The sequence below is a fragment of the Rutidosis leptorrhynchoides genome, chromosome 4 (genome assembly GCF_046630445.1).
Source record: "Rutidosis leptorrhynchoides isolate AG116_Rl617_1_P2 chromosome 4, CSIRO_AGI_Rlap_v1, whole genome shotgun sequence".
Lineage (NCBI taxonomy): Eukaryota > Viridiplantae > Streptophyta > Magnoliopsida > Asterales > Asteraceae > Rutidosis > Rutidosis leptorrhynchoides.
Genome location: NC_092336.1, coordinates 128,546,010 through 128,563,197, shown reverse-complemented (window position 1 = coordinate 128,563,197; position 17,188 = coordinate 128,546,010). Strand labels below are relative to the sequence as shown.

Below are 17,188 nucleotides of genomic sequence, written 5' to 3'. Positions count from 1 at the left end.
CTAAAAAAAAACATTAATATTTTAACACTCCTTCTTAATGTTTTTTGATGTTACTCCGAGCATATTGCGTAGGTACTCGAACTTGGGTCTTGGTAGTACTTTAGTGAAAATATCTGCAACCTGTTCTTCTGTCTTGCAGTATTTTAATTCAATATCTTTCTTCGCTGAGACTTCTAGTAAAAAGTGATATTTAATATCAATGTGTTTTGTTCTACCATGAAACATTGGATTCTTTGTCATCGCGATTGCAGACTTGTTGTCGCAATATATCTTTGTAGCTTTGTCATGTTTCTCACTCATATCTTCTAGTATTCTTCTTAGCCATATAGCTTGATTAGCTGAGTTTGCGGCTGCGACGTACTCGGCTTCGGCTAATGATTGTGCCACTGTTTTTTGTTTCTTTGATACCCATGAGAATACACCAGATCCAAGTGTGAATGCGTATCCTGAAGTACTTTTCATATCATCCACTGATCCGGCCCAATCATTGTCTGTGTATCCATGAAGCTTCGAGTCTATAGTGGGCTTGTACCATATTCCATAGTCCATGGTACCTTGCAAGTATTTTAGTATTCTTTTAGAAGCTCCATAATGTATTTGAGTAGGGTTTTGCATGTACCTGGATAGTAGACTCGTTGCGTACATGATGTCTGGTCTTGTTGCTGTTAAATAAAGTAGGCTTCCAATGAGACTTCTGAATCTTGAAGCGTCTGCTTTCTCATATCCATCTTCTATTCTCATCTTCTCATTTGCAACTAGTGGCGTGGCTACAGTTTTACAATCGTATAGTTTAAACTTTTTCAGGAGATTTTACGTGTATTTCTTTTGGCATATGAAGATGCCTTCAATTTCTTGACTGATTTCGATGCCAAGAAAATAGCGCATCAATCCAAGGTCGCTCATCTCCAATGTTTTCATCATGTCTTCTTTAAACTCTTGTATCATTCCCTCATTGTTTCCAGTATATATTAGATCATCGACATACAAGGAAATAATGAGAGTGTCAGAGTTACCTTGGGTTTTGATGTAGAGTGTAGGCTCACTTTGACTCCTCCTGAATCCTGAACTTGCGAAGTAGCTATTAATACGACTGTACCAAGCACGTGGTGCTTGTTTAAGTCCATATAAGGCTTTCTTCAACTTTAGAACTTGATCTTCCTTTCCTTTCTGGATGAACCCTTGTGGTTGCTCTACGTATATTTCTTCTTCGAGAAATCCATTTAGAAAGGCAGATTTCACATCTAATTGGTGAATCTTCCATCTTCGTTGAGCTGCTAGCGCCACAAGTGCTCGTATAGTATCCAGTCGTGCTACAGGTGCGTAGGTTTCGGTGTAGTCGACTCCTGGTTGTTGCGAATAGCCTTTAACTACTAGCCTTGCTTTGTGTTTTTGTATAGAACCATCAGGTTGAGCTTTGTTTTGTAAACCCACTTAACTCCAATGATTTCTTTATTTTCTGGAGGATCAACTAACTCCCATGTGTTGTTTTTCTCGATCATTCTTATTTCTTCGTTCATAGCAGTCACCCATTTTTCATCTTTGGCTGCAACTTCATAGCTTTCAGGTTCTATAGTTGTAAAGTTGCAAGTCTCGTATATCTCTGCTAACGCTTTGACTCTTCCAGGAATAGACTCTGGACTTGACTCGTCTTGCGCCAAAGGTAATCTTGTCGACGGAGAAGTTGGTGTAGCAGGGCTTGTTTCACCGGTACTTTCTTGTTGTTCAGAATGCTCAACTTGTAGTGGTTGTTGGGCTGGAGTTTCCATAGATATCCTTGGCAGATATATTTGTTTTTTAACTTTATCTTTCTCCCAATTCCAAGAAGCGTCTTCGTCAAACTCCACGTCTCGACTGATTACAATGTTATTGGTCTTCAAGTTGTAGACTCGGTAAATTTTTAATTGTGTGCTATAGCCCAAGAATATTCCCTTCTCTGGTTTTTCTTGGAGCTTGTGACGTTTCTCCTTTGGAATATGGATGTAGCAGATAGATCCAAATACTCGCAGATGTTTCGCCGACGGTTTCCTCCCACTCCATGACTCTATTGGAGTCTTGTTTTCTATGGCTTTCGTGGGACATCGATTTAGTATATATACAGCTGTGTATATAGCTTCAGCCCAGAAACTGTTTGGAAGGCCTTTTTCATGTATCATCGTTTTGGCCATTTCCATCACAGTTCTATTTTTGCGTTCAGAGACGCCATTTTGCTCAGGAGCGTAACCAACAGTGAGTTGGCGTTTAACACCTTCATCTTCACAGAATTTATTGAATTGTGTAGAGGTGTATTCTTTTCCTCTATCACTCCTTAGTGTTTTTATATAACGGCCACTACTTTTTTCTACGAAGTTCTTGAACTTCTTAAATATCGAAAATACTTCTGATTTTTCATGCATGAAATAAACCCACGTCATTCTAGAATAGTCATCGATGAAGAGAATAAAGTACCTGTTTTGGTTAAGAGACGGGGTCCTCATTGGTCCATATACGTCGGTGTGCACTAGTTCTAGTATATCTTTCGCTCTCCAGGCTTTGTCACGAGGGAAATGTTTTCGATGTTGCTTGCCCATCATACAGCTTTCACATGTGTCAGTGATCTCTTCTATGTTTGGCAAGTCTTTCATCATATTCTTCTGTTGGAGGATTTTTAGTGCGTGAAAGTTAAAGTGGCCAAATCTTCGATGCCATAGCCATGATTCTTCGACTTGAACTTTCATGGCCGTATCTCTGATATACTGCCAACGAAGCGGAAAGTTGCGGTTCTCCATTGGCACTTCAGCTATTAATTTGTAGTTGTTTTTCTTGTCACGAATAACACATGAATTTTCTTCGAAGAGTAAAGAGTAGCCGTGCTCCATCATTTGTCCAACACTTAGCAAGTTACTTGCTAAGCTTGGTGCTAGAAGAACGTCATTAACAGATCGAGTGGCGTTATTAGTTTGAACAGTAATTGTACCTTTGCCTTTAGTGTCAACAAGCGCTCCATTCCCTAGTTTAACGCGGGACTTTACGGACGTGTTGATACTATCAAATAACTTTTCATCTCCTGTCATGTGGTTGCTGCACCCACTGTCGATCAACCAAGTATCGTCCCTCTGTTTATTTGCGACATGGCAGGCATAGAATAGCTGATTTTTGTTCTCCGGTATATCTTCACTTTCTTTCGTGAAGTTAGCTCGATGATTTTGTTTTAAACGGCAATCTTTTTCAAGATGCCCAAATCTTTTGCAGTTATTGCATTGTGGCTTCCCTTGTGAAAACAATCCTTCTCCAAGTGGTTTGTCTTTTTGCAAATACCACATGGAGGGTGGCCGTTCCTTCTTTGATCGAACCCGGTTCTGAGTTTTTCTCCTCCTTTTGATTTTTCTTCAAAATTTCTTTTCCCCCCATTATTATATTTTTGAGATCGTAATTTGAGTTTAGACTGAAAGGCACCTTCAAGTGAGTTTTCACTACGCCGACTCAGTCTAGCCTCACATGCTTCAAGAGAGCCAATTAATTCCGTTACTGATAGAGTCTCGATGTCTTTTGACTCTTCAATAGCAGTAATGACATGATCGTATTTTTCAGTCATGCTGATAAGTATTTTTTCTACGATCCTCTTATCAGTTATGTTATCTCCATAGGCTCTCATTTGATTTACTATTTCTTTAATTCTAGAATAGTAAACTTTTACGGTCTCAGTCTCTTTCATATTTAAATTTTCAAAATCTCTTCTGAGAGTTAGAAGTTTGACGGATCTCACATTGACATTTCTTTGAAATTCTTCCTGAAGGATCTTCCACGCCTCCTTAGCTGTCGTAGCTCCCATGATTCGTGAAAAGATAGATGGTGTCAAGGCTTGTTGAATGTAGCCTAAAGCAGCAGCATTTCTGACTACATTTTTGTTGTATTTTTCTTGATCTTCTACGGACAGAGTTTCGTCGTCTTTTGAAGTTGTAAACCCGACTTCGACAATATCCCACAAACTTTGTGCTTGGAAATATGTCTTAATTCGGATACTCCAAAAATCATAGTTGTCGCCATCAAAGATGGGGACGGGAATATTGTACGCACCAACGGTAGTCATGGTGTATGCGAACGAACGCCCAAACAGCTCTTGATACCATTTGTTAGAATTTAATTTAATTAAAATGTGATGTTTAGTTTTAGTTAGGAAGTATTAGAATAATTATATGTGATAAATGAGGGGATTATTTTTAAATATAGAATCAACAGATAGATGGAGATAGCACTTGCAAGAAATAAAATTTTATATTATTGATATGTTGAGTGTTTTTTCATAGGGGGATGATTCTCACACACACTTTTTTGATCCTCACACACCAATTGAGTATTATTAGAAGAGTAAAAGGTTAAAATAGGTGTGTGAGGATCAAAAAAGTGTGTGTGAGAATCATCCCCTTTTTCATACGATAGTGTATACAACTTGCATCCACATGACTATTTATAGCCGTTTTAAGTCGTTGATCTTTAACTCTAGATAATTCTGATATTTGACTAATTAAACCTCTCCCAAACTCTTCTAGTTACTACTTCACACATATCTAATTGTACTAAACTATACTAATTAAATCTAGATGACTCTAGAAAAAAGCGTTAATATTTTAACAAAGAATGGTGGTGGTATCTCCGGTTCAAAACAGAAATAAAAACACATGAGTTATAGCAGTAGTCTTACGTGTGTATTCGATGGTGGTCTTTTTAGGGTGATGGGAAAACAGAAATATATAGCCGCGGGGTTTTGTTTGGTTGAGTTCACGATAAAAAAATAAAAATAAGGGACTCGATGGTTGGCAAAAAAAATATAATAACAGTGCAGTCTCATCATTTTAAATGAAACAAGTGGGTTATCATGTTAAAGGTTGTCGACCACTAGGATGTAACATGCTCCACATGCACACAATTGTATTGGAGATTGATAAAGTGGTGCATATTACTATTAATATTCAATACCTTTGAATTGGCAATTATTAAACCGTGAATATTGAGCGAAAGATGTGGCAAGAGATGGTGACTGGGTACGTTCCATTTAATACGACTAGGACGTGGTGTACAAAGTTGGTTGTTTTAAAATAGAAACGTGTAGCACGATGGAGGATTATGCGATGGTTTTTATATGGTGACGGTTTTCTGGTTTAATCGGTTTAATAGCCATGGTGGTGATACATTGTTGTTCTTGGTTTGGGTTTGATCACGACAACAAAAAGAAAAACTATAGCAGCAATAATAATTATACACGTTTTTGTAGTGGTAGTTTGGGATTGAAGTGGGTTGTAGTTTAGAGAGGATAAATTGGTGGTGGTTTTGATTAAAGATGATAGGGAGCGAGAGAGAGAAGGAGAGATGGAAGGTGGTTTGGATTGCAAACAGAATACGTAAGTAGAAGTAACAAGGAAGGACAAAAGGTTATATGGGTTTTATCGTTTAATCCGGAAGAGAAACAAAAACATAAATAAGGTAGCAGTGACGGTTGTCGTGTGATTGCAGTGGTGATGGGTTCACGATCAAGAGAGGGAGAGAGATAGTGAAGATTGATGATGATGATGATGATGATGATGATAACCGGTTGTATTGTGGTGGTGGCCAGTTATAAAAGGTGGTGATAGGTGGTTGTGATGGGGATAGAATTAGAAACGTAAAGTAGTAGCAAACGGTTTGTGTTTGATTAAATATTACTCATGCATTTGAAGTTTTATGGTTTGTGATGGTTGAGCAGGGAAATTTGAAAAATTTAGAGGTGATGGTGTCTTGTATCATGCACATATATAACAAATGGAGTAATTAAGTCAACAAATTAAAGTAGAAGTAGTGGACATCAGGATCATTTAATTGATTCTTGTTCGATAAATACAAGTCATAAAGTAATAATATAAATATCAAATGAAATAAAGTAATAATATAAATATCAAATGAAATAAAACGTGTGGTCGTCTACTATTTTATTTACGGACTGAAATTCGTGCTTCGTTGATAATTTAGTGGCGGATAAAAGTCTTTGGAAAAATTCCAAATTTTTAAATTAACTATATTTATTTATTTTGGTCATTATGGTATAAAATTCGATCATTAAAATTATTGAACAAAAATTAACTCACTGTCCACTCCCGATCCCAGATAAAATAAAATAAAAATTTAAAACTTAACAAATAGTTCCTAAATACATATTGAATAAGCCTATAAATTATATAACTCATTTTTGGATCATCGTTTATTTTAAAATCACATAAGTTTGAATTTAACTTGCTTAACATCAATCGAAATATCAAACGAGTATTACAATAATTAAATATTTATATCTATGTATATATATAGACTTATTTTAATAACAATTTAATTATATCATATATTATTATTTTAAGTTATGATATATATACATATATTTATATGTAAACACATTTATTTACAAATAATGGTTCGTGAATCGTCGGGAATGGTCGAAGGTCAATTGAGTATATGAAACAGTTTAAAAATTTTGAAACTCAACATTACAGAATTTGCTTATCTTGTCAAAATCATATAAAGATTAAGTTTAAATTTGGTCGGAAATTTCTGGGTCGTCGCATTGGTAACATATAATCCAAATTTAATTCAAATTAAAATAGATATTAAAATTTTATCCCTCTATCTATATATATAATATGATGATATCTAATCTATAAATTCGTTATAATAAAAAATATATAATATGATATCTAATCTATAAATTCGTTATTATAAAAAAAAATGTATTCCATATTACTTTTAAATATGAGATCTCTAGATTGGGTTTATCAATATGTAAACATGAAGACATAGTATAAATTTAAACTAGAGATATTTAGATTGGACTTACATTCGTTATTTTATTAATTTTATTAAAAATATAAGGACGCATATCTTATCACTTGATTTTAATATGATAGGTCTTTAAATTTCAATTATTATTCATTAAATTTAATATTTTAGTAATTAAAGACTACTATATTTATATTTTTAAATAAAGAACGTACCACATAAACGAGTTCATAATCTATGCGTTAGTTTTTAAAACTAATGTTTTCGATACAAATGTTATTAGTAATAAACATTTCTATTGTAATTGTATTATACACTTGATAATAATTAAATTTAATATTTTAATAATTAAAGACTACTATATTTATATTTTTAAATAAAGAACGTACCACATAAACGAGCTCATAATCGATGCGTTAGTTTTCAAAACTAATGTTTTCGATACAAATGTTATTAGTAATAAACGTTTTTATTGTAATTGTATTATACATTTGATAATAATTAATACAAACGTTCTCGAACACTAAATTATAAAACTGATGTGACATGCACAGACTCACGTTGGTATTTAATACTAATGCTTTAGATACACATATTATTAGTAATAAAAGTTTTTTTCATTGTATTTGTATTAGACATCTGATAACATGTCAATTTTAACGTTATCGAATACGAAGTATTAATTTGTACAACTACCGTGCAACGTACGGGCTCAAAAAACTAGTGAGATATCTAGCGTATTATTTTAAGTTAATTTACAAATTTATTTTTATTTATTATTATATTATAATTATAAAATTAAAAAATTTCGAAATATACATTAAAAAAAAAGTATATAAGGGTATACCATAGATATTAGGTAAGGTGTATTCCTTTGGCGAGAAGCAAAAACATCTTTTTCACATCAAAGCAATAAGAATCATCTGAAATCATCATATCTACCAATTATTAATATTCTCAAGCAAAATTGATACGTACATCAAAAACGAATCCAAGCCAAAACCAAAACCAAAACCAAAACCATGAACCATAAAACATGTTTGATCATCACTGCCTTATTCCTGTTTGTGTTTTTTGAATCTGGGCTTTCAAGATTGGAAAAAACAAGCATGATGAAACTAGGTGGAATTCGTGATATCACCCAACAACGAGGCGTGAACGATATCGAGATCGAAAGCCTCGCTCGAATCGCTGTTGATCAACACAATAAAAAAGAGGTACCCATATATAACTGTCTTATGTTTATGTTTATGATTTTCAATATTCTTTCTTTAATGTTACGTTTTGATCAGTTATTACTTTTAACACACACATCCAAACTGACTTGATGTTTTGAGATTATGAGACGTTACCCAAAACTCTTTGAAGTCATCAAGTGTAAATACACATTAACTTAGAAGTTAATTGGTGGTTTAAGTTAATTCTAATTCTAATTCTAATTAATCTGACTTTAATATGATGAGAAGTTTCAACTATTTGATTAATTAGTCATTAAGAATGTGACTAATTGAGACTTGGAAGTTTCACTTTGATGGCTATATAAATAGAGTCACGTCTCTTTGTGGAAGAGATAAGCAAAGAGTAAAACATGCACAGTGTAGCAACCTGAGAGAGAGATTGTGAGTATTCTTATTCAATTGTTCAATTGGAACATAGCGTGAGTCACGAGGTGTAAGCCCCAACGATAAAAGAACCTAGGCGCGGAGCATTTTCGGTGGCTAGTCTCCTTCCTTCTTATTTGGCTTACAATTCGACTCTTTTTTACTGAATTTAATTTGAATCATTTTCTCTTTATCACCATTCTTTTGTTTAACAACTGCGCCCTTGCCTTCAGTGGCTATTTGATTAAGGCCGGAAAGAGGTGCTTGCTTTATGAAACTGAAACCTTCTTTCTTTGATTCATTGATCGGGAACCGTTCAAGGAACTTAGAATGTGAAACTTGAAAGCCTTCCTTTTGTGATTGCTTTCCAGACCGGTGATCTGAACATTGATCTTTTCTGCTTCCGCTACTAGCATTCAGTATGTCCCAAATCTATAATTTTTACTTCACTTTAGATGTGGCAACTTAGAACCATTTGATCTTGATTTATGGCTAAAGTTTTATGGCAAAAAGGTATACGTTTGGGAAGACACCCGACCCGTGTTTCCTTTGAAAATCCACCAGACCCACCCCGAAAGAGTCGGATGCTGGAAAAGTTTCTCCACCGGGTCCCCACACATGTGACAGGAGCAACCATCATCCCACTGCCACAAGAGTTGTAATTTCTTGCCGCGAGTGGGGATTGAACATGCGCCTATTTTATGGCCAAGCTTCCACATGGCGGGTCCCAACTTCAAAGGTATCGGATACCACTAAGCTATTTGATCTTGATTTAGCTAATAAGTAAACGGGTCAAAATTCACTAGAAGAAGTGTATGTTAATTAAACATTCTAAATCATTTTACTAGATCATTTCCATATTATTGCAACGTCCCAAAGTTAAAGCAGTGGACGCATTCTAAATCACAGGTTGAGTGGTTTAGCATGAAATATTAATAAACTGTGATCATATCTGACACACAAATTAGTTATGAGAAGTACTGGCATTTTGTTTTAGGACAAAATCTGGCCCAACCCATTTGACCCCTACCAAAATTACCCGTTTGGACTCTTTCCAAACCACCTGACGGGGGGCCTATTTTCCACCTTGTATGTAGATAACTAGTGATTGCTTCTGAATCATTTATATTTTGTCATTCGGATTTTGTATGCAGAACTCATTTCTGAAGTTTGCTAGATTGTTAAAAGCGAAAGAGCAGGTGGTTGCCGGTAAAATGTACTATCTCACTATGGAAGCAGCTGATGCTGCAGGGAATTTAAAAGTATATGAAACTAAAATTTGGGTGAAGCCATGGATGAACTTTAAGCAGGTACAAGAATTCAAGGTTGCAAATGATCCAATCATTTAAAAGTATCAAGTTAAACAAGAAGGCAACATTGTTCTTATATGCTATTGTAATCAATAAACCGCTAGTACGTTGTAGTTGATGCCATAAGCCTTTAAACTGCCTACTTGGCTACAGACGAACTTCATGACGTATGAATGTCTTTTTATTGGAATTTATGTAAATACAACTATGGTATGAAATAAGTTGATGGCTGACTTGTTAGTACTATATATCAGATTCCAGTTTACTGGGTGCTGACATTGATCTTAATCCGCTCGTGATCAACCAACTGTTGAGGTTGTTTGGCAATTTTTGTTGATATGTGTCATTAGTCCTAATTTGATGAAATATATGTTCTTATTCATGTAAAGATCCTAGTTTAATCTTTGGATCTAAAATGGCAGCAACAGTAAATAGGCGTCGATAAGCTACATATTTCGTTGTTGAGCTACACAGTGTTCTTGACCATTTACTGGAAGTGATTCTCTTCATTGGTCTTTTATTCATTTAAAAGGCAATTATATTTATCAAAGAAACTAATTACGTCTACAAGGGAGGTGATTTGTGTCAACAGCCCGGGTTGCAATTCTCGCCCAAACAAAACACATATACAATCAAACAAAAACACAATCAATCGAATACAATCTGATACATCTCTTCATTGGAGTTGCTAGCCAGAAGGGAGGTGATTTGTACGGTACATTTTTTTATCTACATAACAATTAAGCATTAATGATGCTCCATCCCGCCAAAGAGCTTCTTGCCTAACGGTATCAAAGGAACTGACCAACCTTAAGGTTGTGAGTTTGAGTCGTGGACGAAAAGAGCAAATTTGCAAAGTTTAGTAACCAAGAACGTGTAATAAAATATGCTATGGCACATGCTCTCAAAGAAATACTACAACCATCATATCAATTTTGTCATTCAATAAAAGCATATAACCCAAAAGGAGATAATAACTCTTTGAAAAGCACAAATCTAACTACCATTTGTTTGACGTGGTTCTCCAACGAACACAATTCGTTCATACATATATGATTTTAAATCTAACTTGACACAAGCCCCCGGAACTATGCTGTTGAATAGTTGAACATAGCAAAATTAGTCATGCAACGTCCCCAATATGTCATGGTCATCATACAAATGATATCTGCAACAATTACAAGTAATTTTGAAATTAAGATCCAATCAAGTAAAGATCCATCTAGGCTAAATGCATCAAAATTATGAAAACCAGAAACAATTTAAAAGAAAAGTCACTTCAGTATGTCTTTCTCTAATGATTTTTTAACATCTAACGTGTTAGGATAAAAACGGCACTTGAATGCAAGTGATACAAATGTACGTTTTCAGAAAATAAAGATTCTGCTATTGTACACCTAAATGCACAATCGGAGTCAGCTATAAAAACAAGTTTTTCTTAAAAACGCCGAACCGCAATGTATGCTTAGGAATCAAACCACCACGTAGGTCCTAAGCAAACCACAGAACGTTTGATGCTCTAATATAACGACCTGAAATCGGATATAATAACATAAACACTTGTATATACCTACTATGACCATAATACAGGCACAAGCACACTATCAAAGCATATCTAGCCATCGTAATCATCATAAAGCCATATGACCGTTACCGATACTATCAACTAAAGTAAACCAATGTAGCCCAGGGTATTAATAAAATAAGTACTAAAGTGGACAAATGAAGATGTGCATTTTGTAAGAAACCAATTAACAAGAACTTAGAAACTTACTTGTTTTCACCAAGTTTAACCTCTGTTCCTCCAGACTCTGCTAGTAAAACAAAGTCCCCTTCTTTCACACAAACTGGCACCAACTTCCCATTGATATCCCACGATCCGGGTCCCACAGCCACGACTTTACCAGAGTTCAGCTAAATCAACAGTCAATCATCAGTTCACTATTTAGAATAATAATGATTTGTAAACAAGTATAAACAAGTACATATAGTGTGTGTGTGTGTGTGTGCGCGTGCACGCGCGTACATAATGAAACTAAATTATAAATCATATGATGATCGAGCTAATAAATATTTGTAACATAATCAGATCTAGGTTATACTAAATGTTGCAATTGCTAAAACACAAACCAAAATAATTGTGAATAAAAAAAGAGATAAACTTAATAACCTTGGAGGTTGCTTCTGGAAGCAGAATGCCGGTGTTGGTTCTGGATGGCGGGACAATTTTCTCAATCAGAACACGATTCAAAGAAGGAATTAGACGTTTCGCCATTGTAATAATGTTATAACAATGGAGAAATAAATTGTTAGGGTTTAGGCTTTTTATTCCGACATATAGTCTGTTTGGTATTTGTTTGGTACAGTTTACAAACACTCATAAAAAATAATAACCTCTTGCTACCAATTTAAAAATAAGCTAAAGCTCCAGCTAGTTTCATCCAAACACATCCCTAGATATATAGTCAATGTTACTTTAAGCACCTTACACTATGATTAAATTACAAAATGATACCCCCTGCAGTCCTGCACTGTAAAAAACCAATTTTTTGAGACAAATAAGTTAAATTTACTTTCTATTGTTTTTTAACTGTTTCATTTCAAAATATCATGGACCAACTATGTTATTGTCCCAAAGGCTCAATTTGCAGAGAATCGAGATCATAGTTTGAAACCTAGATGATCACTTAGGGTCAGCGTTAGGCTCATTCTGATCATACCAATTTGAACTATAACTGCAAATATAGCATTAATCAAGCTAACATGATCATACCAATTTGAACTTTTAACTTTGCAGATTTCAAGTTGTTTGTTTATACAACATTAATAGAATTACTTCAAAATCAACCCGGAATACTATACATCAAAATTGTGCTTCATAAGCTTCTTTGGATTTAATTTTCGGACTACTGGTTACCTTCCACTTCTTTTGTTCGCTCCCAGCAACGCAGCAGAAGAAGCAGCCATATTATTATCTTTGTCGTTTCCAGTTATTAAAATCTTAGATAACCGATCTCTATCTTCTCGTGGCTCAAATCAAGTCATATAGATCATCAAGTATACCTCCTTTATACTCTGTTGCAGACCCTGTTTTATGTAATTGGGGTGTCATTTGTACTTTTGCAGACCCTGCTTTTGAAGCTGGTTTTGTTTAGATAACTAAAAGCAAGACTTACATATACCTACTGCTGATTAACTATCTACTTATTATGTTTATCTTCACCTGAAGTTATAAGTACTTTTAAAGTTGAATTTACATTATAAACATAAATTTTTATCTTGATACACAAATTCCTGAAACTAAAAGACCACAATACCCCCTCAATATGCAAATTGCCAATCACCATAGCTATAATAATTAGAAACAAGTCACATACAAATTTCTAGAGATCTTGGAGCAAATTGCAAAAACAAAAACAATATAAATGACCCAACAGAAATAGATAGTAAACACCATAGATAGAAGCAATAATACCCCTAAGTTTATCGACACCTGCAGAATGTAAACAGTAACTACACACCAACCAGATGCCTTGTTCAACAACACAACCCACACGAGACACGAACGTAGTATTACTTCATCCACCCAACATCTCATTCCTCGTTGTCAGTTTCACTCCAACAAGTATGCAGAGTTGACCTAGGAGACCCACAAGTACTTCCTCCCCTTGCAAACTTAAAGTACACCATCGAACCGCCTGATTCACCCAAAGCTTCAAAGATTGTCTCTTCAACACAATACCCTTTCACATTAGGATCATTCTCAACCAAGTTGAGCTCTTTCAAGTCATTATTACCATGCAAAGCGACAGAGAATTCACTAGGCTGAAAACAAGCCAACACTCTTTCAATCAAACCGGTCAAATCCATTGACTTAAAGTCATAACCAACTGCTTCAAAGCTAGCGTAACTGAACCCGTCTTCTGGTGTCACGTGAATGGTGGATATCGCGTCTCCTTCAATAGCATTCATCGAGTACCCACACGGGTCAAAGTCAAAATCACAAATTTTTGATTCGGGAAGAATCTTTCTTATCCCTGAATCTTGAGTCATCACAGCAGCAGAACTTGACTCAGATTTGAAAAACACCGATGCGTTTCTCTTACTTAAACCCGTCATACACATCTCTAAACTGTAGACTGGGCTCATTGGGTTAACAGGATCTGCTGATTCAGCTGTAGCAGAGTATACATGCCATTTCTGATCATTGTCAACACCACCAATAACATATGCATTGCTTTTCATACCCAAATTGCCAAAATGGTCATCGAGTACCATTACTTCTTCAGCGAAGCTACGATGAGGAAACACCTGGGCCCCAGGGAATATGAAGCTTCCTCGAGTATATCTAACGGATTTCACACTAAGTGACAGTTCACCGGATAATTCAAGTATAGGTGGGATCGAAAGGAGCAGCTTAGTGGTCCCACAAGTTTTAATAATGATCTTATATGAGTAGATAAACAGACTGGATTCAGACAGAACATAGGAATCCACTTCATCGTTTGATAATGAAGAAACAATGGTGCATTCTGCAGGTGCCAGAAACTCGTCGATTTGGGTCCTGGTCAACGCACGCAAGCCTCTGGCCTCAGGGTCAGCAGATGGGCCAGGGTTAAAAAAGCAAATTTCGAGCCTCTTTTCGAAGCCTTCGAATCCAATGGCCGACATCTTGTTTTAAAAAGTTGTTTTGTAAAAAAGGAAACAGGGAATGAAAGAAAAATGAAAAGGCTGTAGCAAAATAAATAATCCGAATAATTCTATCCGGGGGTTATGTAGTATTGGTATAGGTAATCAGGAAGGCTTGCGGGTGCACTGTAAGATAATATAAAGGAATTTAGTTGGTTATGGTACATTAAGTAACAGTTGGTAGTAATTAAATTGAATGTATAACGATCGAAATGTAGACTTACGTTAGAGTACACAGCAGATTTGAACTTTTCGAGACCGCCGTTTGGTCGAACGTCTTCAATAACGTAACCTAGGGGAGCTTCGTAACATAAGGATTTACTACTAGACTTCTTTCCAGCTTTTGACTCCATTGATCATTCAATTGTCCTGCATATGAATTAGATTGGACTTTAATATGACATTTCAAAACAAATAACCCGTGTTTAGTGTTTGGCAATTTCTGATTATAGAACATAAACTGATTTTAATCTTTTAAGGCACAAATAAAAGTGCTTATAATTGTGTACTAAATTTTCAAAACAACAATAAGTTATAACCTTTTCACCATTTTATCAATTTAATAAAGAATAAAGCAATTTAAATCCTAAATTTATCTACCTTTTGACATTATGAGGTTACATTTTCCTAGACTATTATTAATATATCAGATGCCTAAAGTTTCCCTTTTTAATCGTTTAAAGAACACAAAAACAGCAACAGCAAACCAATTAAAAAAAATGACATTTAAAAGAAACAATTAATTCAAAAATATTAGGTCAGGAATAGTAAAAAAAAAACATCAATGTCGATCAAAAATTCAAACTAAAACAAAAACTTACGGATGAAAAATGAATCAAAATAAACAGAGATCCGCAATACGAAAGCTTCAAATGGATCAAAAGCCTGTATCAAATAAAAACCGTTATACATAAATGCAATTATATACAAAGAAATAAACATTAAACAATAAAGTTAAAAGGTGAACGAGAAGAATAACATACCAATTAATGTTTTTGAGAATTAATTCAGAAGAAAATATATGAATGGATCGAATAAAAAAACCTAGAAATTGAAATTGAGATATATGAAGAATGAGGTGCTGTTGCATTTTATATGCGGTTAGGGGCTAAAAGCTTGTGGCTGGCAATGAATGTGGGGACATGTGGAATTTGGTGTTGACACGTGTGTTTTGGTTGTGTTAATTGACGAGGTTACCCTTGAAGCATTTTATACACTGCTTTGGTTTGTTAGCCCACGAAACAAATGTGTCTTTGCATATAATATGGAGGCATAAACAATGACAACGTCTTGGCATACTTCAGTAGTGGTGTGCATGGTATAGATAACCCCGGACCAAACTAGTTGGTTCGGTTGGGTTATTTTTAATGTTATTTTCAGGTTGGGTTTGTTAGACTTATTTATTACTCCTACATTAATGTGTCATAACCTATTAATAACAAGTCACCATCTTATTGATATGGTGAGATTACAAGACTCATGACATGTTGTCTTTTATGATCATACTTAAATACTATAATGAATGCACTTAACTAATCTTGATGAGAGATATTAAGTTGCATACTCTTTAATATTTGGAGTTGATCCCTCCTTGACCTCTCCTATAAATAGAGGCTCATTCTTCACCTCTATGTAACACACAACAACACATGTGACGATCGCTTCAAATTCATATGGACGAACACATCATTCATCGATTTCATTGCGAGGTATTTGACCTCTATATGATATGTTTTGTAAACATTGCATTCTTTTGAAAAGGCACACCGTAAATGAATATTTAAATCAAAGGTTTTCGACATCTGATGATTTCTACATATAGACAATCACCGTAATATAATAGTTTACAATAGTACTTCAGTTGACAATGCAGTCAAAATAAGATACATGGTGATGATTTGGTGAATGCAACGTTTCCTTGAAAAATATGCCATCTATGACTCCATGCACACAGCTTGTCTAACATATAAGCAAACAGCGGAAGGCTTCTAGGAAACCTGAGAATAAACATGCTAACAAGTGTCAACACAAAGGTTGGTGAGTTCATAGTTTTATTGTTTCGTATAATCTGTATATAAAGGTGGATCACAAGATTTCAGTTGTTTCATCCAGAAACGTTTATCAAAATATTCTACAAGATTGAGCACCCTGGTAGCTAAACTTTAACGTTATAATAAGTACCCATGTTTTAACATACATGCAACCAACATGTACAATACACGCAAATCAACGTGTACTAAACTCAAATAGCATACGTCTGTTTTATAGTTCAGGCTAGGGTTTCTATACCTGGAACAGACGGGGATGTCAAGCCCTATGGATCCATATACTACTACTCGCGCCCACCAGTTCTTATAACTGGCAGTTACTAGTTACCAAAGCAAAGGGATTTTCGGTTCAAATTCAGTGTAGAATTTAGTATGTACTTGTATCCATTGCGTTTAAAATAAAGTGCATGTATTCTCAGCCCAAAAATATAGATTGCAAAAGCAATTAAAAAGGGAGCATATGAAACTCACCTTAGCAGCATATAAAGTCGCTCACCAAAATGTTACTGAAACTCGGATTACCAAATAACTGTAGATCTCAACCTAGAGAACATATGTTGGTCAATAAATGTCTATCAAGCTAGGTCAGGTCATAGTGTATCATAATCCTAATGCTCGAGATTGACATACAAAAGTTATCAAAAGTCATTTCAAAAAGTCAATTTTGACAAAAGTTCAACAAAACGAGATGTACCTTATATAAGGATTCATTTACTCGGTTGGTAATATTCAAAAATCCAATTTATCAATCTCGTAAACAAGTTGT

General features: G+C 34.9%; 3 protein-coding genes across 3 annotated transcripts; 1 reads left to right on the top strand and 2 right to left on the bottom strand.

Moving 5' to 3' along the window:
* The first annotated feature begins 7,678 nt into the window (after nt 1-7,678).
* LOC139840136 (cysteine proteinase inhibitor A-like) lies at nt 7,679-10,012 on the top strand. The gene is made up of 2 exons (XM_071830364.1): nt 7,679-7,991; nt 9,530-10,012. The coding sequence occupies exons 1-2, from the start codon at nt 7,797-7,799 to the stop codon at nt 9,722-9,724; spliced, it is 390 nt and encodes a 129-aa protein (XP_071686465.1). The 5' UTR covers nt 7,679-7,796; the 3' UTR covers nt 9,725-10,012.
* Nucleotides 10,013-10,700: 688 nt separating this feature from the next.
* LOC139844657 (10 kDa chaperonin, mitochondrial-like) lies at nt 10,701-11,988 on the bottom strand. Its single transcript, XM_071834886.1, has 3 exons — nt 11,856-11,988; nt 11,460-11,599; nt 10,701-10,853 (listed from the first exon to the last, which is right to left on the bottom strand). Exons 1-3 carry the CDS (start codon nt 11,958-11,960, stop codon nt 10,805-10,807), a joined length of 294 nt encoding a protein of 97 aa, XP_071690987.1. The 5' UTR covers nt 11,961-11,988; the 3' UTR covers nt 10,701-10,804.
* A 1,022-nt stretch (nt 11,989-13,010) lies between these two features.
* LOC139840133 (S-adenosylmethionine decarboxylase proenzyme-like) lies at nt 13,011-14,739 on the bottom strand. The gene is made up of 2 exons (XM_071830363.1): nt 14,599-14,739; nt 13,011-14,500 (listed from the first exon to the last, which is right to left on the bottom strand). Exon 2 carries the CDS (start codon nt 14,354-14,356, stop codon nt 13,280-13,282), a length of 1,077 nt encoding a protein of 358 aa, XP_071686464.1. The 5' UTR covers nt 14,357-14,500; nt 14,599-14,739; the 3' UTR covers nt 13,011-13,279.
* Nucleotides 14,740-17,188: the final 2,449 nt, after the last annotated feature.